General features: G+C 34.6%; 1 protein-coding gene across 3 annotated transcripts in view; it reads left to right on the top strand.

Moving 5' to 3' along the window:
* Window positions 1-27,875, top strand: part of LOC138333049 (dentin sialophosphoprotein-like) — an 80,340-nt gene that overhangs the window by 6,159 nt on the left and 46,306 nt on the right. The window contains exons 4-8 of one of the 3 annotated variants that reach the window (XM_069281156.1): window positions 1,321-1,404; window positions 10,127-10,435; window positions 13,681-13,790; window positions 14,257-14,287; window positions 23,665-23,786. In XM_069281156.1, coding sequence (XP_069137257.1) covers window positions 1,321-1,404; window positions 10,127-10,435; window positions 13,681-13,790; window positions 14,257-14,287; window positions 23,665-23,786 — 656 coding nt within the window. Of the gene's footprint in view, window positions 1-1,320; window positions 1,405-10,126; window positions 10,436-13,680; window positions 13,791-14,256; window positions 14,288-23,634; window positions 23,787-27,875 lie in introns of all 3 variants that reach the window. The other 2 variants (XM_069281155.1, XM_069281157.1) reach the window with 2 other exon arrangements.

The following is a 27,875-nucleotide window of genomic DNA, read 5'->3' as shown; positions in this document are numbered from 1 at the left end:
TTTAAAACCTCAAAAATTAGATTTTCTCAATCCTTTCTTGTTAAAATTGCGAATTTATTAACACGTTTTAATATTCTGCTATACAATAATGCATAAACCTGTAATAAGGTACCCAAATCACTCAAGGACCTTGTTATTAATTACCACAACCAAAACCATTCCTTCTATCATTAACACAGCTCTTTATATGATTGATGTTGCTTCCTGTAGCCTCCTTTCTTGTCTTGAACATTACAAACGAGCCTTTCAAATATCATTTATGATTTCTATGTGATCAGCTGCTTAATTTGATATGTTTTATATGTTATCAATTAGCCTGATGTTGTGTTGTGTATTATATTGCTTTTATTTGTGAATACTCCTTTAAATTCTTTTAACTGAAAATGGAAAACAAAATAACAGTAAAAAAAAAAAAAAAAAAAAAAAAGAATCTAACATTACCCCAACTACAGATTGAAGTTTCTAATTTTTACGTCATTCATTTAGATTTCTGTCATTGTTGGAACTTTGAATCTTATTATTCCTCTTGATGTCTTCATACATATATTCTATATAATTAGAGACTGATGGATTAAAAAACAAGAGCCTTATATACTCATAAAGCAATTTTGAAATTTCAAAACTTTTTGGTGTGAAGGGGAGGGGTAACTCATTTCAGAATCATTTAAACGTTGATGTCACTAATTTTTAACTTCATAGGGTATGAAGAAATTTTTTTTTTGCAAACTGTGTGAATCCTTAGCGGATTCTCACATAAGTTTGCAAACAAAATTTATTTCATAACCAGATCTAGATGAAGTTAAAAAATAGTTACATAAATGATTATTGATTTCCCAATGGAATATTTTACTAAATACGCAATGTTAATGTTGACGTCTCTATTTTGACGTCATAGTGAGTTTTCGCGCCATTCTCTGATTTTTTTTATTCATGGTGGTATGAAGGAAAAGTAACTACCAATTAGAAATTTGAATTTAGTGTGAAAACAAATAAAATTTGATTATATTATGATGTGTTAAATTATTCTCAGTATGGAGAAAAAGAGGTATTTGTCATTTATTGCATCTGTTGGTAATATTTTAGACTGACAAATCCATGATCGTTGCTTTCCCATTTATACCAATATATATACTTGCTAGCAACATTTTGCTTGATTATCATATTGGAACAGATCAGAAGCTAATGTTGCATCATGTATTTACCATTTTACTTTATAATATTTATACGGAATGTGCTTCACTTAATATAAGTTTTGATATATTTTATATTTTGCTTCTTGTCTTTTGTGTTGAGATTGGATGTAAATTAATTTATTTACAGTTTACCAAATGGATAATGAAAAAGACCGTTTACTGGAGAACCAATATTCTAGAAATGATGGGAAAACTTACCAGCCACCTAGGGGTAAGTTATAGATAGTAGATATAGGACATCTTACCAGTCACCTAGGGGTAAGTTATAGATAGTAGATATAGGACATCTTACCAGTCACCTAGGGGTAAGTTATAGATAGTAGATATAGGACATCTTACCAGCCACCTAGGGGTAAGTTATAGATAGTAGATATAGGACATCTTACCAGCCACCTAGGGGTAAGTTATAGATAGTAGATATAGGACATCTTACCAGCCACCTAGGGGTAAGTTATAGATAGTAGATATAGGACATCTTACCAGCCACCTAGGGAAAGTTATAGATAGTAGATATAGGACATCTTACCAGCCACCTAGGGGTAAGTTATAGATAGTAGATATAGGACATCTTACCAGTCATCTAGGGGTAAGTTATAGATAGTAGATATAGGACATCTTACCAGTCACCTAGGGGTAAGTTATAGATAGTAGATATAGGACATCTTACCAGTCACCTAGGGGTAAGTTATAGATAGTAGATATAGGACATCTTACCAGCCACCTAGGGGTAAGTTATAGATAGTAGATATAGGACATCTTACCAGTCACCTAGGGGTAAGTTATAGATAGTAGATATAGGATATCTTATCAGACACTTAGGGGTAAGTTATAGATAGTAGATATAGGACATCTTCTAGCCACCTAGGGGTAAGTTATAGATAGTAGATATAGGACATCTTACCAGTCACCTAGGGGTAAGTTATAGATAGTAGATATAGGACATCTTACCAGCCACCTAGGGGTAAGTTATAGATAGTAGATATAGGATATCTTATCAGACACTTAGGGGTAAGTTATAGATAGTAGATATAGGACATCTTACCAGTCACCAAGGGGTAAGTTATAGATAGTAGATATAGGACATCTTACCAGCCACCTAGGGAAAGTTATAGATAGTAGATATAGGACATCTTACCAGACACCTAGGGGTAAGTTATAGATAGTAGATATAGGACATCTTACCAGTCATCTAGGGGTAAGTTATAGATAGTAGATATAGGACATCTTACCAGTCACCTAGGGGTAAGTTATAGATAGTAGATATAGGACATCTTACCAGTCACCAAGGGGTAAGTTATAGATAGTAGATATAGGACATCTTACCAGCCACCTAGGGGTAAGTTATAGATAGTAGATATAGGACATCTTACCAGCCACCTAGGGGTAAGTTATAGATAGTAGATATAGGATATCTTATCAGACACTTAGGGGTAAGTTATAGATAGTAGATATAGGACATCATACCAGCCCAGGGGTAAGTTATAGAAAGTAGATATAGGACATCTTACCAGCCACCTAGGGGTAAGTTATAGATAGTAGATATAGGACATCTTACCAGTCACCTAGGGGTAAGTTATAGATAGTAGATATAGGATATCTTATCAGACACTTAGGGGTAAGTTATAGATAGTAGATATAGGACATCTTACCAGCCACCTAGGGGTAAGTTATAGATAGTAGATATAGGACATCTTACCAGTCACCTAGGGGTAAGTTATAGATAGTAGATATAGGACATCTTACCAGCCACCTAGGGGTAAGTTATAGATAGTAGATATAGGATATCTTATCAGACACTTAGGGGTAAGTTATAGATAGTAGATATAGGACATCATACCAGCCCAGGGGTAAGTTATAGATAGTAGATATAGGACATCTTACCAGCCACCTAGGGGTAAGTTATAGATAGTAGATATAGGACATCTTACCAGTCACCTAGGGGTAAGTTATAGATAGTAGATATAGGATATCTTATCAGACACTTAGGGGTAAGTTATAGATAGTAGATATAGGACATCTTACCAGCCACCTAGGGGTAAGTTATAGATAGTAGATATAGGACATCTTACCAGTCACCTAGGGGTAAGTTATAGATAGTAGATATAGGACATCTTACCAGCCACCTAGGGGTAAGTTATAGATAGTAGATATAGGATATCGACATCTTACCAGCCACCTAGGGGTAAGTTATAGATAGTAGATATAGGACATCTTACCAGTCACCTAGGGGTAAGTTATAGATAGTAGATATAGGACATCTTACCAGCCACCTAGGGGTAAGTTATAGATAGTAGATATAGGACATCTTACCAGTCACCTAGGGGTAAGTTATAGATAGTAGATATAGGATATCTTATCAGACACTTAGGGGTAAGTTATAGATAGTAGATATAGGACATCATACCAGCCCAGGGGTAAGTTATAGATAGTAGATATAGGACATCTTACCAGCCACCTAGGGAAAGTTATAGATAGTAGATATATGACATCTTACCAGCCACCTAGGGGTAAGTTATAGATAGTAGATATAGGATATCTTATCAGACACTTAGGGGTAAGTTATAGATAGTAGATATAGGACATCTTACCAGCCACCTAGGGGTAAGTTATAGATAGTAGATATAGGACATCTTACCAGACACCTAGGGGTAAGTTATAGATAGTAGATATAGGACATCTTACCAGCCACCTAGGGGTAAGTTATAGATAGTAGATATAGGACATCTTACCAGCCACCTAGGGGTAAGTTATAGATAGTAGATATAGGACATCTTACCAGCACCTAGGGTAAGTTATAGATAGTAGTATAGGAATCTTACAGTAGGGTAAGTTATAGATAGTAGATATAGGACATCTTACCAGTCACCTAGGGGTAAGTTATAGATAGTAGATATAGGACATCTTACCAGTCACCTAGGGGTAAGTTATAGATAGTAGATATAGGACATCTTACCAGCACCTAGGGTAAGTTATAGATAGTAGATATAGGACATCTTACCAGTCACCTAGGGGTAAGTTATAGATAGTAGATATAGGACATCTTACCAGCACCTAGGGTAAGTTATAGATAGTAGATATAGGACATCTTACCAGTCACCTAGGGGTAAGTTATAGATAGTAGATATAGGATATCTTACCAGTCACCTAGGGGTAAGTTATAGATAGTAGATATAGGACATCTTACCAGTCACCTAGGGGTAAGTTATAGATAGTAGATATAGGACATCTTACCAGTCACCTAGGGGTAAGTTATAGATAGTAGATATAGGACATCTTACCAGCCACCTAGGGAAAGTTATAGATAGTAGATATAGGACATCTTACCAGTCACCTAGGGGTAAGTTATAGATAGTAGATATAGGATATCTTATCAGACACTTAGGGGTAAGTTATAGTTAGTAGATATAGGACATCTTACCAGCCACCTAGGGGTAAGTTATAGATAGTAGATATAGGATATCTTATCAGACACTTAGGGGTAAGTTATAGTTAGTAGATATAAAGGATAGTGTGGCATACAGCTGTGCAAATCTATGTGCTATTGAAATGAAAATGGAAAAATTTATATATATATTCATAAATTTACATTAGTGTTTGATAATCCAAACAGGTAAAAATAGAACCCAGTAAAACACACAAATGCACACTCACTATTACTCCCCAAAATGGGACCTTGTTATACATTTATCTAAAATTTAATGAAAATTTTTGTAAGCAGATAAATTTCAGTTTTACATAGGTCTATTAGTATTGATAAATGAATTTTGATTTATTTTTTCTTTAAATATTCCCATATTGTTAAACTGATAGTCTATTTTTTTTGTTAATGTTCATCAACTTTTAAATAAAATTAAGCATATTGTGCACTTTTTGTTTGAGTTTTACGGCCCATTCGACAACTAAGCCTAGACTAAGGTCATTTAGGGCCAATATTGTATACTATCACCTGTTAAGGGCTGGATTTTATTACAGAATATGTTATATAGTGTTTACATCAGGAACGTAGAAAAGCATGTGGTTATATTTATAATACTCATGAACAACTGCAACCAAAAGCCTGAAAAATAGAGCTGCAGGTGAAAATTTGATAACAATTTTTTCTTACATGATATAAGAGGCTATAATTTAGGTTAGCCGCTAATGGTTTATAATAAAAAGTTCCCATTTTTTTGCTCTTTTGATTTTGCATGTTAGAAAGCATGGAAGTCAAGTTTCAGATATTGTACTTATGATATAGAAGATTGTAGATTTTGCATGGGAAAGAAGATGATGAAGCTGTGATATGGTGCAGAGAATTACTGTACAGTACAGCACAATTCTAATACCTTAATCAGATTTGCATTTTTGTCTATTACCTGGTAATGAAGAAAAGTTTCTGTATTTGATTGCTTCGTGATCAGTATTCATGCATGTCAATAGCATTTTATGTTCAATGAAAAAAATATGATAAAAAGGTAATCTGATTTGGTATCGTGATAATGTATTGTAATGATAAATGATGACCTTGTTTAACCCATAGAATCAGTATGTCGAGCTTCCTCTGGCAGATGTTGTAGGTGACAGTTGGTCATTGTTCCTGAACTTTGGTTCCCATAGCGAATAGAAGAGCTTCCAGCTCACTATTATATAGTAATCACCAGCACAAATGTAGTTGTTTTTAGGGTAGATATTTTAAGGGATGATGATTAATATTGTTAAATGAAATAAATTTTATTTAATTGTTCAATAATAAAACGAATCAGTTTTCCAAAGTTTTTCAAACCTACGGCAAGCACCAACAGACTACAGAGGGACAGCAGGTACAATTCTGACACCTTTACTTGTAGGCCAGTTACATATATTAAAAAATTAATAATTGCTAGAGAAATGTGGTGCTGAAAAACCTTATAATAATTACCAGAGAAATGTGTGTGCTGAAAAACCTTATAATAATTACCAGAGAAATGTGGTGCTGAAAAACCTTATAATAATTACCAGAGAAATGTGGTGCTGAAGAACCTTATAATTGCCAAAGAAATGTGGTGCTGAAAAACCTTATAATAATTACCAGAGAAATGAGGTGCTGAAGAACCTTATAATAATTACCAGAGAAATGTGGTGCTGAAAAACCTTATAATAATTACCAGAGAAATGTGGTGCTGAAAAACCTTATAATGATTACCAGAGAAATGTGGTGCTGAAAAACCTTATAATAATTACCAGAGAAATGTGGTGCTGAAAAACCTTATAATAATTGCTAAAGAAATATGGTGCTGAAAAACCTTATAATAATTACCAGAGAAATGTGGTGCTGAAAAACCTTATAATAATTGCCAAAGAAATGTGGCGCTGAAAAACCTTATAATAATTACCAGAGAAATGTGGTGCTGAAAACCTTATAATAATTACCAGAGAAATGTGGTGCTGAAAACCTTATAATAATTACCAGAGAAATGTGGTGCTGAAACAGAGAAATGAGGTGCTGAAAAACCTTATAATAATTACCAGAGAAATGTGGTGCTGAAAACCTTATAATAATTACCAGAGAAATGTGGTGCTGAAAAACCTTATAATAATTACCAGAGAAATGTGGTGCTGAAAAACCTTATAATAATTACCAGAGAAATGTGGTGCTGAAAAACCTTATAATAATTACCAGAGAAATGTGGTGCTGAAGAACCTTATAATAATTACCAGAGAAATGTGGCGCTGAAAAACCTTATAATAATTACCAGAGAAATGAGGTGCTGAAGAACCTTATAATAATTACCAGAGAAATGTGGTGCTGAAGAACCTTATAATTGCCAAAGAAATGTGGTGCTGAAAAACCTTATAATAATTACCAGAGAAATGAGGTGCTGAAGAACCTTATAATAATTACCAGAGAAATATGGTGCTGAAAAACCTTATAATAATTACCAGAGAAATGAGGTGCTGAAAAACCTTATAATAATTACCAGAGAAATGTGGTGCTGAAAAACCTTATAATAATTGCTAAAGAAATATGGTGCTGAAAAACCTTATAATAATTACCAGAGAAATGTGGTGCTGAAAAACCTTATAATAATTGCCAAAGAAATGTGGCGCTGAAAAACCTTATAATAATTACCAGAGAAATGTGGTGCTGAAAACCTTATAATAATTACCAGAGAAATGTGGTGCTGAAAACCTTATAATAATTACCAGAGAAATGTGGTGCTGAAACAGAGAAATGAGGTGCTGAAAAACCTTATAATAATTACCAGAGAAATGTGGTGCTGAAAACCTTATAATAATTACCAGAGAAATGTAGTGCTGAAAAACCTTATAATAATTACCAGAGAAATGTAGTGCTGAAAAACCTTATAATAATTACCAGAGAAATGTGGTGCTGAAAAACCTTATAATAATTACCAGAGAAATGTGGTGCTGAAAAACCTTATAATAATTACCAGAGAAATGTGGTGCTGAAAAACCTTATAATAATTACCAGAGAAATGTGGTGCTGAAAAACCTTATAATAATTACCAGAGAAATGTGGTGCTGAAAAACCTTATAATAATTACCAGAGAAATGTGGTGCTGAAGAACCTTATAATTGCCAAAGAAATGTGGTGCTGAAAAACCTTATAATAATTACCAGAGAAATGAGGTGCTGAAGAACCTTATAATAATTACCAGAGAAATGTGGTGCTGAAAAACCTTATAATAATTACCAGAGAAATGTGGTGCTGAAAAACCTTATAATAATTACCAGAGAAATGTGGTGCTGAAAAACCTTATAATAATTACCAGAGAAATGTGGTGCTGAAAAACCTTATAATAATTACCAGAGAAATGAGGTGCTGAAAAACCTTATAATAATTACCAGAGAAATGAGGTGCTGAAGAACCTTATAATAATTACCAGAGAAATGTGGTGCTGAAAAACCTTATGATAATTACCAGAAAAATGTGTTGCTGAAAAACCTTATCATAATTACCAGAGAAATGAGGTGCTGAAGAACCTTAATAATAATTACCAGAGAAATGTGGTGCTGAAGAACCTTATAATTGCCAAAGAAATGTGGTGCTGAAAAACCTTATAATAATTACCAGAGAAATGAGGTGCTGAAGAACCTTATAATAATTACCAGAGAAATGTGGTGCTGAAGAACCTTATAATTGCCAAAGAAATGTGGCGCTGAAAAACCTTATAATAATTACCAGAGAAATGAGGTGCTGAAAAACCTTATAATAATTACCAGAGAAATGTAGTGCTGAAAAACCTTATAATAATTACCAGAGAAATGTGGTGCTGAAAAACCTTATAATAATTACCAGAGAAATGTGGTGCTGAAGAACCTTATAATAATTACCAGAGAAATGTGGTGCTGAAAAACCTTATAATAATTACCAGAGAAATGTGGCGCTGAAAAACCTTATAATAATTACCAGAGAAATGAGGTGCTGAAGAACCTTATAATAATTACCAGAGAAATGTGGTGCTGAAGAACCTTATAATTGCCAAAGAAATGTGGCGCTGAAAAACCTTATAATAATTACCAGAGAAATGAGGTGCTGAAGAACCTTATAATAATTACCAGAGAAATGTGGTGCTGAAAAACCTTATGATAATTACCAGAAAAATGTGTTGCTGAAAAACCTTATCATAATTACCAGAGAAATGTGGTGCTGAAAATCCTTATGATAATTACCAGAGCAATGTGGTGCTGAAAAACCTTATAATAATTACCAGAGAAATGAGGTGCTGAAAAACCTTATAATAATTACCAAAGAAACGTGGTGCTGAAAAACCTTATAATAATTACCAGAGAAATGAGGTGCTGAAAAACCTTATAATAATTACCAGAGAAATGAGGTGCTGTAAAATTTAGTCATTGGGCCCAATTCCAACAACAGAACAACCTGCAGGTATACAAGGCCCTACATGTAAATCTAACAAAGTTTTCTCCTTAAAACATTCTGAATACATCATGATTGTTACAATGCTCCTAGTTGGGTGAATTTCTTTTTGTAATGCAGCATGTTTATTGTTTTTCTCTTTGTTACATGTTGTCATTATCGTGTAAGGTTTTATTTCAAATTTGTAGCTAATTTTCAGTTGAAATATTTTTTTAAAGTCGCCAGATTCTGTATCAGGGTATTTTTTTTCAATAAGAATTGTAGATCTAGAGTTGTTTTCATTTACATGGAATTGGGAGAAGTAGGAACTCGTTGAGCTTGTGTTAAGAGATTTGGTAAGACACCAGCCTAAGAGATTTGATCAGACACAAGCTTAAGAAATTTTATAAGAACTTGTCTTAAGAGATTTGATAAGACACCTGTTTAAGAGATTTGATAATAAACCAGCTTAAGGGATTTGATTTAACCAGCTTAAGAGATTTGATCAGAAACAGGCTTATTTAATAAGAGATTTTAAAGACACTACACTTTAAGCAATTTTTTAAGACATCGGTTTAAGAGATTCAATACAACACAAGCTTAGATTTGATAAAACAACAACTGAAGAGATTTGATGAGAAATCAGCTTAAGAGATTTAATAAGATACCAGGTAAACAGGTTTTATAAGAAACTAGCTTAACAAATTTGATAAAAAAAAACCAGCGTAACAGATTTTAACAGATTTGATAAGAAACTGACTTAAAAAGTTTGATAAGACACAGACTTAAGAGATTTGATAAGACACATTCTTAGGATATTTCATAAGAAGCCAGCTTAAGAGATTTGATATGACACCAGCTTAATGATTTGATAAGACACCAGCTTAAGAGATTTCATAAACACAGACTTAAGAGAATTGATAAGCACAGACTTAAGAGATTTGATATAACACCATGGCTCTACCTCCTGTCAATTCTGTGTGTGAACTAATTTCTGTATTAACATTCATTTTTTGTGCATCGTCATTTTTTAATGTATGTGTATTTGAGATTTGGCATGATGAAAACACGTCGCATGCTTCTTGTATTGTAGGATATGATTCGGACGAGGAGGAGGATGGCGATGTTAAGTACACACGACGGATCCTTGGTAAAAAATATGCTTCGTTACCTAAAGACGATTCATTTGATCAACACCCAAAACATAAACTTCCATCTCAAAATGGGGCCAACTCTGACCATAGTCTTACTGGCAATGGTAGAAACTCGCGTAGTAGTTCAGATTCATACAAAAAAGCTTATCGTGTGAGTACAGGGTCGCTGGGGTCAGACTCGGAGGATGTAGGCAGTGAGACCGAGGCTCCTTCTAAATCGTCGTACCTGAAAACGAAGACAGCAGGAGGTACACACTATTGTCTCTATGTTTGTCACTATTCCTTCTATACACTCTCAGACCTTGCACACCCCACCTCATATCACTCTCCCCTCTTATACAAATACAATTCTCTCCAAGCACACCAAAAACAATACCTCACGTATATATGTAATCTAGCACAATGTCCAAATGCTTTCTGCAAATATACACATTGACAAATCATCTCCAAAACTATTCTCATAAATAATATAGAACTATCTTAAACCCCCCCCCCCCCCCCCCCCCCCCCCCCCTTCTCCAATTACATATAGGATTTTAAAAATTTTTGGGGTAGTAAGTTGAGCATGTTCTCTGATGAGGAAGTTCCCAGTTGTGCCTGACCGGTAGTAAGTTGAGCATGTTCTCTATTGAGGAAGTTCCCAGTTGTGCCTGACAGGTAGTAAGTTGAGCATGTTCTCTGATGAGGAAGTTCCCAGTTGTGCTTGACAGGTAGTAAGTTGAGCATGTTCTCTGATGAGGAAGTTCCCAGTTGTGCCTGACAGGTAGTAAGTTGATCATGTTCTCTGATGAGGAAGTTCCCAGTTGTGCCTGACCGGTAGTAAGTTGAGCATGTTCTCTGATGAGGAAGTTTCCAGTTGTGCCTGACAGGTAGTAAGTTGAGCATGTTCTCTGATGAGGAAGTTCCCAGTTGTGCCAGCCAGGTAGTAAGTTGAGCATGTTCTCTGATGAGAAAGTTCCCAGTTGAGCCTGACAGGTAGTAAGTTGAGTGTGCCTGACAGATAGTAAGTTGAGCATGAGCTCTGATGAGGAAGTTCCCAGTTATGCCTGACAGGTAGTCAGTTGAGCATGTTCTCTGATGAGGAAGTTCCCAGTTGTGCCTGACAGGTAGTAAATTGAGCGTGCCTGACAGATAGTAAGTTGAGCATGTTCTCTGATGAGGAAATTCCCAGTTGTGCCTGACAGGTAGTAAGTTGAGCATGTTCTCTGATGAGGAAATTCCCAGTTGTGCCTGACAGGTAGTAAGTTGAGCATGTTCTCTGATGAGGAAGTTCCCAGTTGTGCCTGACAGGTAGTAAGTTGAGCATGCTCTCTGATGAGGAAGTTTCCAGTTGTGCCTGACAGGTAGTAAGTTGAGCATGTTCTCTGATGAGGAAGTTCCCAGTTGTGCCTGACCGGTAGTAAGTTGAGCATGTTCTCTGATGAGGAAGTTTCCAGTTGTGCCTGACAGGTAGTAAGTTGAGCATGTTCTCTGATGAGGAAGTTCCCAGTTGCGCCTGGACAGGTAGTAAGTTGAGCATGCTCTCTGATGAGGAAGTTTCCAGTTGTGCCTGACAGGTAGTAAGTTGAGCATGTTCTCTGATGAGGAAGTTCCCAGTTGTGCCTGACCGGTAGTAAGTTGAGCATGTTCTCTGATGAGGAAGTTTCCAGTTGTGCCTGACAGGTAGTAAGTTGAGCATGTTCTCTGATGAGGAAATTCCCAGTTGTGCCTGACAGGTAGTAAGTTGAGCATGTTCTTTGATGAGGAAGTTCTCAGTTGTGCCTGACAGGTAGTATTTTGAGCATGTTCTCTGATGAGGAAGTTCCTAGTTGTGCCTGACAGGGGTAACACAATGGGTCCCGATTCAGCATTGAAACACTAACAAGAGCCTCAGTACCAGTCAAAGGTGGAAAACTACCATCCTGTCAAATGACTTTGAAATTTGTCAATACAAACTACCATCCTGTCAAATGACTGTGAACTTTGTCAATACAAACTACCATCCTGTCAAATGACTGTGGACTTTGTCAATACAAACTACCATCCTGTTTGATAACTGTGAAATTTGTCAATACAAACTACCATTCTGTCAAATGACTGTAAAATTTGTCAATACAAACTACCATCTTGTCAAATGACTGTGAAATTTGTCAATACAAACTACCATCCTGTCAAACGACTGTGAAATTTGTCAATACAAACTACCATCCTGTCAAATGACTGTAAAATTTGTCAATACAAACTACCATCCTGTCAAATGACTGTGAAATTTGTCAATACAAACTACCATCCTGTCAAACGACTGTGAAATTTGTCAATACAAACTACCATCCTGTCAAATGACTGTGAATTTTGTCAATACAAACAGAGAGCACACTGTCCAATGGAGTGTACCTGTACTCTTCAGCAGCTTCACGAATCATGTTATAACTAAGTACTTTCTTTCATGCATGTATCTATCTTTTTTCTGGTCTGTTTCCATGTTGTATATGTTTTGTTATATGAAATATTATGATCCCTGTTTTATTTACATACAGTACAGAACATGTTTTAAACTTTACGACTGTATTATGTGTTTCCTTTTGTCCTGCCTGATCCTACCTGATCAACATCACATGTTCATGGCTTGTGATCTACCTGAATACAGATCCTTACTCTTACAAGGTTTCCTAGAGGATTGGACAACATCATATAGAGGTCACGATCTTATGACCTCTCAAATTGACCAATAAAATTACAACCGGCAAATGAAGTATGATTTGAGGAGATGACATTGTTTGAAGAGCTGTCAAAATAATTTTCCTGGTATGTAATCATTTCGTTGTTTACAGGTGATATAGCTAGACGGAAAGGTCACCAGAGTGTGACCCCTCATGGGATGTTGTCAGATCCTGTATGAAACAGAGTGGGAATAATGATCTGTGTTTTAATGAGATTAAGTGATATATAAGATGGTGATAACAAAGCCATGAACAAGTGACTACTTCAGATTGGACATAAATGTTCCTTTTGATTTGCATGTTGAAATTTCATTCCTTACAATTTTATCTAGCATTTGAGATTCAGATATTAATTTTGTCCTAAGTTGTAGTTTTGAATGATTAATATTCATTAATGCATTAATATCATTCGTTAAATGAATGCTGTTTAAGTGCTCTGCATTTCTAAGCATTTTGATTAGATCTTTTTTTAGATAAATTTGTTTAGAGCTGAATACTATGATTTTATAACATTCCCAACTCTTCAGATTGTTCTATTTGAATAAGTCATGCTTTCAAACTGTTACTGCTTTTATTGCATTCAATCGCCAAATAAAAAGAAAATTATTTGAACTACAAGAGGAGATGATTGATAACATAACCAGAAGAAGATATCAGGAAATGAAAAATATTATTTCCTATGTGAATAGCAGTAAAATCTTGAAAGCTTGGATTTGAGGAGAAGAACAATTGAAGGAATTTTAAGCTATTAATTGAGTATAAACTATACTAGATATTGTTTTCTATCGTTGTAGACTTTGATACGGATGAAGAGACAGATATACTTCTACAGAAACAGTACCAGAAGGACCAGTATGTTGATATACCAGAACTAAGTCAACCACCTGTTAATAGGAGTGCTCAGGTGAGCTTGTACAGAGCTTGTTCAGAGCTTCTAAAGGGATCACTTAACCAAAACTGCTCCAAGCCTGCAGTGCTTAAGTGGATGGCCTCTAACCCTTTATGTCTGGGGCATGAGTTAAGCCTGTATAGAACTGTGCATGGTTATGTAGTTATTCTCTGCCTCAAAGGATTATTGTCAAACATAATCATGTCATAAATCTGAAAACAATACTACATACTGTACAACTCGAAATATTTGCTGTGTAGAAATTTCTGTTTTCATAGATACTTTTGAACCTATTTTTTACTATTGGATAAAAGAGAATATTTTTACCCAGGAAATGATTAGAGCTCAAAATCATGTCATGTTATATGTGTACAGTATCTGGAAAAAACAATTATCAGTCATTGATAAGTTGTCTGTACAATGTGTTAGTTGAGAAGTGATGAACTGTTTATCAGTAAATTGTTTGTTGTGTGTGTTGTAGGCGGAGAAGCGTCGCTCACGAGCCAAAGAAGGTGAGAAGGAGTCATGTAAGATATCAAATTTTATTAGTTTTTACAGTTTTTATTATGGATGTGGCACAAGCTGTTTCTACAATCATTCCGTGTGTTGTGCTATTTTGCATTACACCAGCGTAGGTGAGTAGAAAAACCCTAAATGTTCATCTGGGTAAAGGTCACTCGAAATGTTTATCAATTTGGATCTATGGCTTGACAAGTGGTGAAAGAATTATAGACAAAGGGCTAAAGAAATGGGGTTAAAAGGAGGGGTAGACAAATTAAAATTTATGGGCAAAGGGCTTAATAGGGTATGGGGCTAAAATACTTGGATTTTATGCCAAATTTTGTTCAGCCATCTTTGTAATCTAGATTTTGTTAAAATGAGCTTAATTCTAGAATTACAGGCTGTTGGCCAACTTCTAGAGGTTATGGTTGTACTTATTTTGCATATACAATAAGGCAATATACTGCTGTATTCAGTTTCTCTATACATAAAGAAATAAATGTAGCTAAATTATGGAAGCATTATTCAATGAAATTGAGTTTCAGAAATATGTAGGTATAATGGTTAAGGCAAGTTAAAAATAATAATCAGAATCCATTAATTTAAGCAAAGCCGCTATTAATTTTATGATCAGAATCCATTAATTTAAGCAAAGCCGCTATTTTTTCTCGGTTGGAATTTTCGGGGAAGTATTTGGTGATGGTTTTGATGCTCACCTGGTTTGATAGCATTTGCACAATTTATAGCATGATTCCTGTATATATCCTGACAATTCTCGAACCCCTATATATATATAGGCCTACCATTTTTTTTAATACAAAGACTTCCTTAGTTACTTTACTCTGGCAGTACATCGCTTTATGTTCCTTTCTTTCATGATGCAAAATATCTACATAATCTGAAGAATAAGTATTTTGTCTTTGAATATTACAGAGTTACCTGTTCTTGGCAGTTGGTAGATTGTTACATCATAAGTCTGTGTTTGTGTGAACCGTTTATTTTCGAGAGGATGATATTTTTTGCAATTTGACGAAATATTGCTATCATCACTAAAAGTGATTGAATAAATCTTGTGAAATTGTTTGAATCATATATAATACCCTAAAAGCCATATTACAAAAATTCAAAACTGCTCAAATTTAATTTTCTCATTTATAGTTTAAAGTTTTGACCTGGCTATTCAGTAACAGCATGACACATTTATAGGACCACAAATTACATGATTGTAGCAAGTGTAATACCTACCCATAACAGCAGAGGAATATGATATTATTTAATTAAGGAAAGTTATTTAATGATCTTAGAGATAGTTTATGCAGAAATGTTATAAAAATGTACCAGTATGAGAGGAAGTGTGTCATCAATTTCATTATAGAAAAAATATGCATTCATCTAAACAAAAAAATATGTTCTGGAATTTTAAAAATTCCAAATAATCTGTTTAAGTGTAAGAGGATCCACTAAGCTTACCTAAGTATATATGAATGAATTAAAACTTTGTTTCAGAATTTCTGATAATAATGATTAATAATTTAATGGCACACCTAGTTAATTGTATGCTTGCTTTGGTATTTCTGAAAGGTACTGATCTTACTTAGTTGAGTAGAAATATCTTTCAGGGAAATTGTTGAATGAAATAATTATTTTCTACTGAGAAAGTGCAATTAAGGTTGAAGACTTAATTCTTTTAATTTCTTTTGATTTCCTGTAATACCCTGTGCAGTATTTATGAAGCTACAATTAATGTGTTGTGTCATTATTCATAGTCAGACTAATTTTATGATATTTTCTGAATATTTCAGCAACCTGTTTGGTAACACTTACTATATTTAGTAAATGTGATACTCATATAATTATTTTCAAGGTATTTAAGTACAAACATTGACATTGTTTAAAGAATCTATACTCTGAAAATATGTAATCTTATAAGAAAAAAATGTTTTTGTTTGAAATATTGATGTTATCTATAACGTTGATTGTTTGGTGATATATAGTCCTATATTGTGTACATTCCACAGTATCTAATTATCTCCCTTTGCAGTGTTATTACTTCCCCTGAAAATTGTAATTAACACTCAATTAGTAGCATAAATCTTTATTTAAAATCTTTGCAAATTGACTGTTTTTATTTAGATATACACTAACTACAACCTATTGTCTGTCTCTTGTCTTCGTTAAATCAGTATTTTGATGGTTTAAATTAATTTAATGTGATTACCATTTTTTAATAGACAATTTCATTGCATTGATGCTTTTTGAACTTCTTTTAAGACAAAGTAATTTTAATTGGTAATCAAAAAAGAGAAAAAAAAATTGTTCTTTCGAAAATTGTATTATTTGCCAAATGAAAAAAAAATATATGACAGAAACTATAAAAAATTGTTTAAAGGTCTAATTTAATCTCATATGTTTAGAATTGAAGGGAAATTGTCAAAAAACTGTAGTGTAGCAAGTGACATACAACTATATACTACCAGTTAAACTATTAGAGCTGTTTCATTTTATAATTTGCTTATCTACAATCAGTTTTTGATATTGGCTTTGAGCACATTTTTATGTTGTGATCATCCTAATTTATTAATTGAGTTAAAACAAAATTTAGTTAAATCCTTTTGTATGGGATTTGATAGTCCTTGTCTTCAGCACATACCACTGAGATCATCTGCAAATATGGAAAATGGTCTAAGGGCAGTAACTCTGCTTTCTTTATGTTAGCTAGCAGCTCAAGAGTTACTGCCCCTTTGTAATATTAAGCTTAGTTGAATGAGGAAACACAACAAAATTTGTTTATAAAGAGAAAATAAGCTAGATTTTAAAACTCAATTTGATGATAAAACGTTTAAGTTAAATATTTTAAGTGTCCAATTATGTTGTGAAATAAAGTATAAACACAATATATGATTAGCTATTGTATAGTTGATACTAATTACAGGATAAACATTGCTATTTTGTGATAACTGTGCTGTCTAATGAACTAATTTCCTACTTTTTTCATGCCTCCTTTTGGAATCTACCTACTAACTTTACTAAATTGTGTACTGATGGTAAGTTGTAATACATTTTGTTTTGTTGGGGAAATGGTTCACTGTAGTGTGTTTTTCATCTGTTGTGTTTGTGTCATTTTTATCATATTTTTTTAGGTCACCTGAGACGAAGTCTCAAGTGACCTATTCTAATCGCCTTTTGTCCGTCGTCGTGCGTCGTGCGTCGTCGTCGTCCGTCGTCCGTCGTATGTCCGTAAACAATTTACATTTTCAACTTCTTCTCCAAAACTGCTGAAGCAATTTCAATGAAATTTTGCACAAACCTTCTAAGGCATAAGGCCAATCAAAATTGTGAATTATATGGTCCCCACCCCCCAGGGAGCTATGGGAGGGGCTAAAAGGGGTAAAATTGACTAAAATTTCAAAAATCTTCTTCTCCACTCACAGATGTGATGGAATTAAATACTCTTCATAGATAGAAAGGTCCTAAGGTCCTTTACAAAAATTGTGAATTATATGACCCTGGGGTCTCAGGTTTCCCCCTGGGGAGGGGGTTAAGTTTACTATAGTTTATATAGGGAAAACACATTTTTGAGTATTATTTGATCATTTGTAATAGGAAATGAGTCAAATATTGTCAGAATTATCCGTATGAGATGGCCATTGAATCCTATTAACCAATTTTCCATAACTGACCCCCAGTGGCCTTAGGGGCGGGGTCAAAAGGGGTCAAATAGGCTATAACTTCAAAAATCTTCTTCTGAAATCCTGGAAATGGTAGAATCACATACTCTTGGTAGATGGAAAGGTCTTGAGGTCCTTTACAAAAATTGTGAATTATATGACCCTGGGGTCTCAGGTTTCCCCCTGGGGAGGGGGTTAAGTTTACTATAGTTTATATAGTGGAAAAACACATTTTTGAGTATTATTTGATCATTTGTAATAGGAAATGAGTCAAATATTGTCAGAATTATCCGTATGAGATGGCCATTGAATCCTATTAACCAATTTTCCATAACTGACCCCCAGGGGCCTTAGGGGCGGGGTCAAAAGGGGTCAAATAGGCTATAACTTCAAAAATCTTCTTCTGAAATCCTGGAAATGGTAGAATCACATACTCTTCATAGATGGAAAGGTCTTGAGGTCCTTTACAAAAATTGTGAATTATATGACCCTGGGGTCTCAGGTTTCCCCCTGGGGAGGGGATTAAGTTTACTATAGTTTATATAGGGAAAACACATTTTTGAGTATTATTTGATCATTTGTAATAGGAAATGAGTCAAATATTGTCAGAATTATCCGTATGAGATGGCCATTGAATCCTATTAACCAATTTTTCATAACTGACCCCCAGGGGCCTTAGGGGTGGGGTCAAAAGGGGTCAAATAGGCTATAACTACAAAAATCTTCTTCTGAAATCCTGGAAATGGTAGAATCACATACTCATAGATGGAAAGGTCTTGAGGTCCTTTACAAAAATTGTGAATTATATGACCCTGGGGTCTCACGTTTCCCCCTGGGGAGGGGGTCAAGTTTACTAGGGAAAACACATTTATGAGCATTTTTTGCTCAATTTTCATAGGAAATGAGTCAAACTTGTTTAGAATTATTAGCCTGAGATAACATTTTAATATCATATCTATATTGGTCCTGGTCAACCCCCTCGGGCAGAGGGGCGGGGCCAAAAGGGGCAAATAGGCTAAAACTTTAAAAATTTTCTTCTTAAATACTGGAAATGGTAGAACCAAATACTCTTCTTAGATGGACAGGTCTTAAGGTGTTTTATGAAAATTGTGAATTATATGACCCATCACGTTTTCCCCCTGGGGAGGGGGTCAAGTTTACTATAGTTTATATAGGGAAAACACATTTATGAGCATTTTTTGCTCAATTTTCATAGGAAATGAGTCAAACTTGTTTAGAATTATTAGCCTGAGATAACATTTAAATATTATATCTATATTGGTCCTGGTCAACCCCCTCAGGGCACAGGGGCGGGGCCAAAAGGGGCAAATAGGCTAAAACTTTAAAAAATCTTCTTCTTAAATACTGGAAATGGTAGAATCAAATACTCGTCATAAAAAAGGCAGGTCTTAAGGTGTTTTATGAAAATTGTGAATTATATGACCCTTGGGTCTCAGGTTTCCCCCTGGGGAGGGGGGTAAGTTTACTGTAGTTTATAAAGGGAAAAGACATTTTTGAGCATTATTTAGTCATTATAATAGGAAATTAGTCAATTGTAGTCAGAATTATCCCTATGTGATGACCATTGAATCTTATTACCAAATTTTCTATGACTGATCCCAAGGGGCCTTAGGGGCGGGGCCAAAACGGGTCAAATAGGCAAAAACTTCAAAAATCTTCTTCTGAAATTCTGGAACTGGTAGAATCAAATACTCTGCATAGATTGAAAGGTCTTAAAGTCCTTTACAAAAATTGTGAATTTCATGGCCCTGGGGTCCCATGTTTCCCTCTGGGGAGGGGGTCAAGTTTACTTTAGTTTATATAGGAAAAACACATTTATGAACATTATTTGCCTATTTTTCATAGGAAATTAGTCAAACTGGGTTAGAATTATTAGTCTGAGATAGCATTTTAACATCATATCCATATTGGTCCTGGCCGACCCCCAGGGGCCAGAGGGGTGGGGCCAAAAGGGGTCAAAATGGATAACATTTCAAAAATCTTTCTTCTGATTTCACAGATTTGATGGAACCAAATAATCTTCATAGATTAAAAAGTCAAATTTATAAAATCACTGACTGACTTCAAGGGCCTGATGGGCAAATATATAGTGTTTATATGCATGTCTTTGTTTCATTCTGTATCTGAACACAGGTGACCGTTAAGGCCCATGGGCCTCTTGTTATATGTTGTTTTGTTTATTTTTAGGTCATCTGACCTGAAGGGTCAGGATGACCTATAGTCATCATGTTTCGCAGGTCTTCGTGTTGCGTCGGCGGTGCAAAACTTTTCAAATTTTGAACATTTTCTCAAGTTCTGCTAGTACCATTTGGCTGAAACTTGCATGAAATGATCCTGACATGGTCCCAACCAAGTGTTGTTATTTTCGGGTTGATCCAAAATCCAAGATAGCAGCCACAGCCGCCATCTTGAAAACACATTATGAACTTCTCAAGTTCTAATAGTGTGATTAAGTTGAAACTTGCATTAAATGATCCTAATTAACATGGTGCGGACAAAGTGTTGTTATTTTTTGGGTTGATCTTAAATCCAAGATGGCTGCCACAGCCGCAATCATGAAAACACATTTTGAACTTCTTCTCAAGTTCTACTGGTGCGATTTGGCTGAAACTTGCATAAAATGATCCTGACATGGTCCTGACATATTGTTATTTTTCGGGTCAATCTGAAAAGCAAGATGGCCAATAGCTGCCATCTTGAAAACACATTTTGAACTTCTTCTCATGTTCTACCAGTGCGTTTTGGCTGAAACTTGCCTGAAAGGATCCTGATATGATCTTGAAAAAGTGTTGTTATATCTCTGTTTGATCCTAAATTGAAGATGGCTACCATGACACTATAGCCAATTAATTTCCAATATGACTTTTTACAAGGTAGTCAGATAACCGTTAAAGTCCTTGGGCCTCTTTTTTATAACTTGAATACTGATGTGTTACAGGATTGTGTTTCAATGAAAGTAAAGTTCATTGAAAGTTTTTTTGAAAAAATTATGAGTTTTTAGAAGAATGTTTAATAGAACAGCTAGTTGATATAGCACATGTTCTATAGATATTAATTTGAAATTTAAGTGAAGTATTGATCATCATTGATTGAAATAACAGAGTTTGACAATATGTTGATTTATATGTACTGGCCCTTTAGCTGTACGCTTACTCCCACATACATTGTAAAATGAGCATACATCTATTACAAATCTATTACATTAATGGAATACATATATGAAATGTAGTGACATTCAAATCAGTCTGAAGTTTGCAGTTAAGTACAGTGATCCTACAAACTCTCGAAAAACTTGACAATGTTCTGTTAAAAAAAAAAAAAATAGTTGTCTTTTAGCTCAATGTGTATATACTCCTTAACCATTTGATCATCTGGTATCATGTATTATAGTTCATAAATTAGAGGAAGTTCCCCCTGCCAGGTAACACACCTATCTACGGATACTTATATAAAATACTTTGCTAGTTCAGGATAGAGTTACATAATACTTTGGTTGTTGTTGTAGGCCTTGAGATAGGACAGATAAGTAAATCACTTGCATTCAGGGTTGAGGTTTTTTAACATTGGTGGACCCATATCGTATATAGTCCTTGGCAATGATACCTAGCTTTTCAACCCCATCAACATTTTATGTATTATTTTCGACTTTTTGTTGAATAACTTAATAATGGTGTAAGCTAGTTTTTGAAGGATGGAAGAAAATTGACTGTAAAAGTTCATACTTCATTAAAAAAACAATGAATTTATTTACAGTAACTTAAAAGGTAACATAGATATACATATAAAAGTATTTGATACAAAAGGTACATTACTGTACTTATCCTGTCTGATCCTCTGCAATGATACAGGACACAGTTAGAAGTCTTATTTATAAACTATTGCCTGTTGTTTAATCCTGACAATGAGGCTTTCATCAGTTTTCTATTGTCTGTTTGTCCATCTGAAAGAAATATGGCTGACTGGGAGACGTTTTGGATTCTGTTTTGTATTTCTAAGGAAGTGCTAAAGGCATCTTTATGAAAATCATCTGGAATTTAGATAGAATTGGCTCATGTATAGTTTCTCCTTTAAAAGAAAAGAAGAGAAATGCCATTCTTTCATTTTGATGATGGGGATTTAAAGATTCCTTTTGGATATTTTTTTTTCCTTTTTCCTTTTCTTCCAAGAACATGGAAAAAATAGACTAAACATGTAACTTTTGATAAAAAGCCATATACATGCTATGATACTTTCAGCACATTATAATTTAAAAACCATTAACAAAAGAAAACTGCATATATAGACACTACAGTATTATAGTAAAATAACATACAAAATATATATATAATATGATAATCAAAAACAAGTGCGAGCACCAGCTGTCGGCTAATGCCATGTCCTAAATCAATGTTTTACTCGCCCTTTTATCTCAAAAGTCCAAATAAATGATAGATATTTTATGTGTAAATTGGCTGCCAGAGGACAGAGAGAGATGAGAGGAGATAATTAGTACAGGGATTTAGCCAGTTTGATGTAGTGTCAGGTACAGATGTTGTCAGGGGAAATCTGTCTTCACATGTAGAAGTGGGCGACAGTATTTCTTATTGAAAGAAAAACATTGTTTCCACATATGAATATGAAAGTGTATTGTTGTGTTGTTTTTCACCATAAATTTGTTTGAAGTTAGTCTCTGTTATATATATATCAGTGTCCCTATTTACTCCTGTTTTAACTGTATTTGAATTTTTAGCATGCAAAAATGTACTTTTTAATATGCAGTTAATGGTAAATATATATTTTAAATGTTTTTTGGCGGCCATATACATGTAATGACTATACCCCTATCCTATCCTGCATGGGAGACACTTATGTATTACATAAATTTCTAATTAATTTTTTTTTTTGGGGGGGGGGGGAGATATTCATGTATGAAAAACAATTGATTCTAACTAATATGGGGGACATTCATGTATTACAGACATTCTAATTGATATGAGGTGAGAAATTTTATGTATTACCGACATTTCTAATAAATATGGGGGGGGGGGAGACATTCATGTATTACCGACATTTCTAATAAATATGGGTAGGGGGGGGAGACATTCATGTATTACTGACATTTCTAATAAATATGGGTAGGGTGGGGGGACATTCATGTATTACAGACATTTCTAATTAATATGGGAGACATTCATGTATTAGCGACATTTGTAGTTAGTCAAATATTTTTATAAAATGTTATAGTTATCATATTTTTACCACCTGAGATATACAAACAAACCTGTCTATAAACACCAAATGAACATAGCATAAAGGTCATTTATAGACAGATGTCCTTTATACGTGGCCAATTATATAGCAAATTGCACAAAAGGAAGTTAATGAATCTTTCGTTTATAGACAGGTGTCCTTTATATAGGTGCAAGTTATACAGTAAATTGTACCAAATAGTGTATCTCTGTCCTTATAGACAGGTGTCCTTTATAGACAGGTATCTTTCATAGACAGGTGTCCTGTATAGACAGGTGTGTCCTTTATAGACAGGTGTCCTTTGTAGCAGATTTGACTGGATCATATTGTCATTAAACAGGGTCATAACAAACCTCAGTCTGTATAGCCAAATGTAATCATATTATAACTTGTGTTTACTTTAACCAACAGTTGTTATAACCTCTGTTTTTATCCTCCAGTGTCTCTGCGGGATCCTGATCACCCTGAAGTCCTTATTGAGGGAGTGCTTTTCCGTGCCAAATACCTCGGGTCCACCCAACTTATCTCTGAAGGCCAGCCGTCCAAGGCCCTTCGTATGATGCAAGCTCAGGAAGCCGTCGGCAGAATCAAGGTCAGGATGATGTTTAATAAATTGTTTAAAAGGTGTCTGATGGATTGGAGTAGGAAATACTCTGCTGAAATCTCTGCTATTTCAAGTTCATGTTACAGTGAACATAGTTTGAGACAAAAGATATCCCTTTTCCAGTGTCAGCAATGCTTTAATAGTCTGTAGTTCTACGAAATGAGTTAAGATATAGGATTTCTAAATGTAAATGCAGTGAGCTTCACATATTTTCATCTGTTTTTGCTATTATAAAAGCAAATTCTTGTTAAGAATGATATTTTCTGGTTATTAAAGACAAAGAAGGATCTTAATTTGTATGGCTAGCTTCTTTTCATTATAGCAGTTATCTAAAACATAAAACATCTTAATTGTTATACAGATTAGTACCTGTATGCTTTAACACATTCTCCTATTGTCGAAATTATAATGAAATATATCTGTTAGTATGTCTCTTTAAATAACTTGACTGCAGTAAGTGTAAGGATTCCTGATTGGCTTTGTCTGACCTCAGGAGAGCCAGATACTGTCATGCTTTTGCATAACATCAGGGAAAACAAGTTATTAGGTCACCTGAGAGGAAGTCTCAAGTGACCTATTCTAATCACCTTTTCTCTTGAGAGCCAGGTACTGCCATGCTCATACATAACATCAGAGAATGCAAGTTATTTTATTTTTTTTTGTACTTTAATGTATCTGAAAAAAAATGCCATTCTGATGGCTTTATAATATATTCAAAGATTCTAAGAAAATTTCACTATGAATTGGAGCACAAAGGGTTTTATTATGTTTAATGTATTTGTATCCATTCAATGTTAACTTTGTCAACCAAGCAACTTCACGAAACCAGGGACATTTGTGATATTGGGACACTATGGGACGACAGGATTGGGACGCTCTCTAAGTCAAAGGATTATGAATGTGTAATTCATCATCAATACTGTGGAATATAGTCTCAATATGGATTGTACATTGTAGGAAGTTTGTGACATTATGTATCGCCAGGACCTCCATACCTATTAGAGGTTTAAAAACAGAATATTTCAAACATTATAGATTGATAGTTTCCTCTTCAGTGTTTTAAGCTGTCAGTAGTTGGACTTTACATGTTTTATAGCTGTTAATATCATGTTGGCTTTGAACGAACAATTCAAATCTATCTTGATCTGTTGTCAACCGTAATGGTGCCGTCACTCACACACATACACACCATTAGATACCACTTGTTTTTGCAGGTAAACCCTGTCAAGTGTGTTATAGTGTTTTTCTGGTCTCTCACTACTCATATTGCATCTGGCTGATTTGTTTCTATGGAGATGTGGCACATCACTTCACGAAATACATTTTACTTTTCTTTAAAATAAAATGTCAGATGTCATCACCTGAAACTTTACTGTTAAAATAACTACCCATAATACCATTGTTGTGCTAGATAGAATATGAAATTACTACCCAAAATGCCTCTGGCTTAGGCTCAAAATTAAAGGGTTCTTTATATATCAGATATCATTGCATGCATTTTTTACACACACAATAGAAGCATTATCTGCTGTCCTAGTTATTTATTACCTTTGTACATTTTAATATCTCTGCTTTATTTAACATGCTGACCTGATAATAGGCCTCGGTAAGTCTGTTGTATTGTCATCAATGTTGTCTACGTATCTCAACAATGTGTCTCGCCGCAAACAAAACCTGTTCAGTTTGTTTGAAATTCATAATTCCTTTTCTTTTTGTCTATTTGCTAAGAAATTGTTTGAGCTTATGAGAGTATAATATATGCTCATGTAATTTTGCTATTGAACTCCTTCATAAGTTCTTCTTATATTCTACGATAGAGATTATATTCTAATTAATCCCCACCTTCTTTGACTGGCTCAACAATTTACTGTAAAACATGGCTGGCTCAACCATTTACTGTGACACATGGTTATAACAAATCTATGGGGACCAATGAAATCACTTCGTTAAAATTACAGTTTGTTATACACACATAACATACATCTTGCTGTCATTTAGTCATTTAGGGGGCCGTGGTGGCTGAGTAGTTAAGATGTCTCAACATATTACCATAAGCCCTACATCTCTGGGTCACGAGTTCAAATCCCAAGTGGGGCAGTTGCCAGGTACTGACCGCTCAGGTCTGTGGTTTTTCTCCGGGTACTCCGGCTTTCCTCCACCAACAAACCTGGCACATCCTTAAATGACCCTGGCTGTAAATAGGAAGTTAAACTAATAAAAACATGGTCATAGTAGACATGTTTTACTGTATTTGTTTTCATACAGAATAATCAAGCTATATTTTAATTGTTATACGATTATCTCCCTCTAATTTTAATGCCTATTGTATAGTGCTATTTTGCGGGTTCATTATTTCGTGGTTTTAGTAAAATAGCTATCAGGTTATATAGCAAAACTAAAACATCTGCAAAATTTACAGGTTATACAGTATAAATAAACAATTCTAGTTATTTCACTGGCCTTTTAAAAATAGCATTATGTAGTTTTGACAAATTACTCATAGTTTATCACCAACATCCTTTCCCTTATCTTGTTATTGTCCGATGTTTTCTGATAATACAATTATATTAATGGACAGGTCTAAGGTTTGTTGTAGACACATTGCATGTAGATCTTACTCTATTAGATTGAAATGTTTCTGTGAAAATGTGATTGATGTTATAATTTGTTAATAAGCATGATTATAATTATGGTCCTTAACATTGTGTTAAGCTTTGAGCTTAATTCCTTTTTGAAGTTGTAATACTCGTTTTTTATCAGTGTAGTCATGGACAAAGGTCAAAGAACAAAAAGAACTAATCAGTGACCTAACGATAACAACCAATCAGTGACCTAATGATAAGAACCAATCGGAGACCTACGATAACAACCAATCAGTGACCTAACGATAACAACCAATCAGTGACCTAAAGATAACAACCAATCAGTGACCTAACGATAACAACCAATCAGTGACCTAACGATAACAACAAAATCAGTGACCTAAAAATACAACCAATTAGTGACCTAACACAACAAATCAGTGACCTAAAGATAACAACCAATCAGTGACCTAAATAACAACCAATCAGTGACCTAACGATAACAACCAATCAGTGACCTAACAATAACAACCAATCAGTGACCTAAAGATAACAACCAATCAGTGATCTAACAATAAAAACCAATCAGTGACCTAACGATAACAACCAATCAGTGACCTAAGAATAACAACCAATCAGTGACCTAACGATAACAACCAATCAGTGACCTAACGATAACAACCAATCAGTGACCTAAAGATAACAACCAATCAGTGACCTAACAATAACAACCAATCAGTGACCTAACGATAACAACCAATCAGTGACCTAACAATAACAACCAATCAGTGACCTAATGATAACAACAAATCAGTGACCTAACGATAACAACCAATCAGTTACCTAAATGACCTAACGATAACAACCAATCAGTGACCTAACAATAACAACCAATCAGTGACCTAACGATAACAACCAATCAGTGACCTAACGATAACAACCAATCAGTGACCTAACAATAACAACCAATCAGTGACCTAACAATAACAACCAATCAGTGACCTAACGATAAAAACCAATCAGTGACCTAACTGACCTAACGATAACAACCAATCAGTGATCTAATGATAACAACCAATCAGTGACCTAAAGATAACAACCAATCAGTGACCTAACAATAAAAACCAATCAGTGACCTAACGATAACAACCAATCAGTGACCTAAGAATAACAACCAATCAGTGACCTAAAGATAACAACCAATCAGTGACCTAAAGATAACAACCAATCAGTGACCTAAAGATAACAACCAATCAGTGATCTAACATAACAACCAATCAGTGACCTAACGATAACAACCAATCAGTGACCTAAGAATAACAACCAATCAGTGACCTAAAGATAACAACCAATCAGTGACCTAACGATAACAACCAATCAGTGACCTAACGATAACAACCAATCAGTGACCTAACGATAACAACCAATCAGTGACCTAACAATAACAACCAATCAGTGACCTAACGATAACAACCAATCAGTGACCTAACGATAA

The sequence above is a fragment of the Argopecten irradians genome, chromosome 10 (genome assembly GCF_041381155.1).
Source record: "Argopecten irradians isolate NY chromosome 10, Ai_NY, whole genome shotgun sequence".
NCBI classification, from domain to species: domain Eukaryota; kingdom Metazoa; phylum Mollusca; class Bivalvia; order Pectinida; family Pectinidae; genus Argopecten; species Argopecten irradians.
This window is presented reverse-complemented; position numbering and strand designations above follow the sequence as displayed.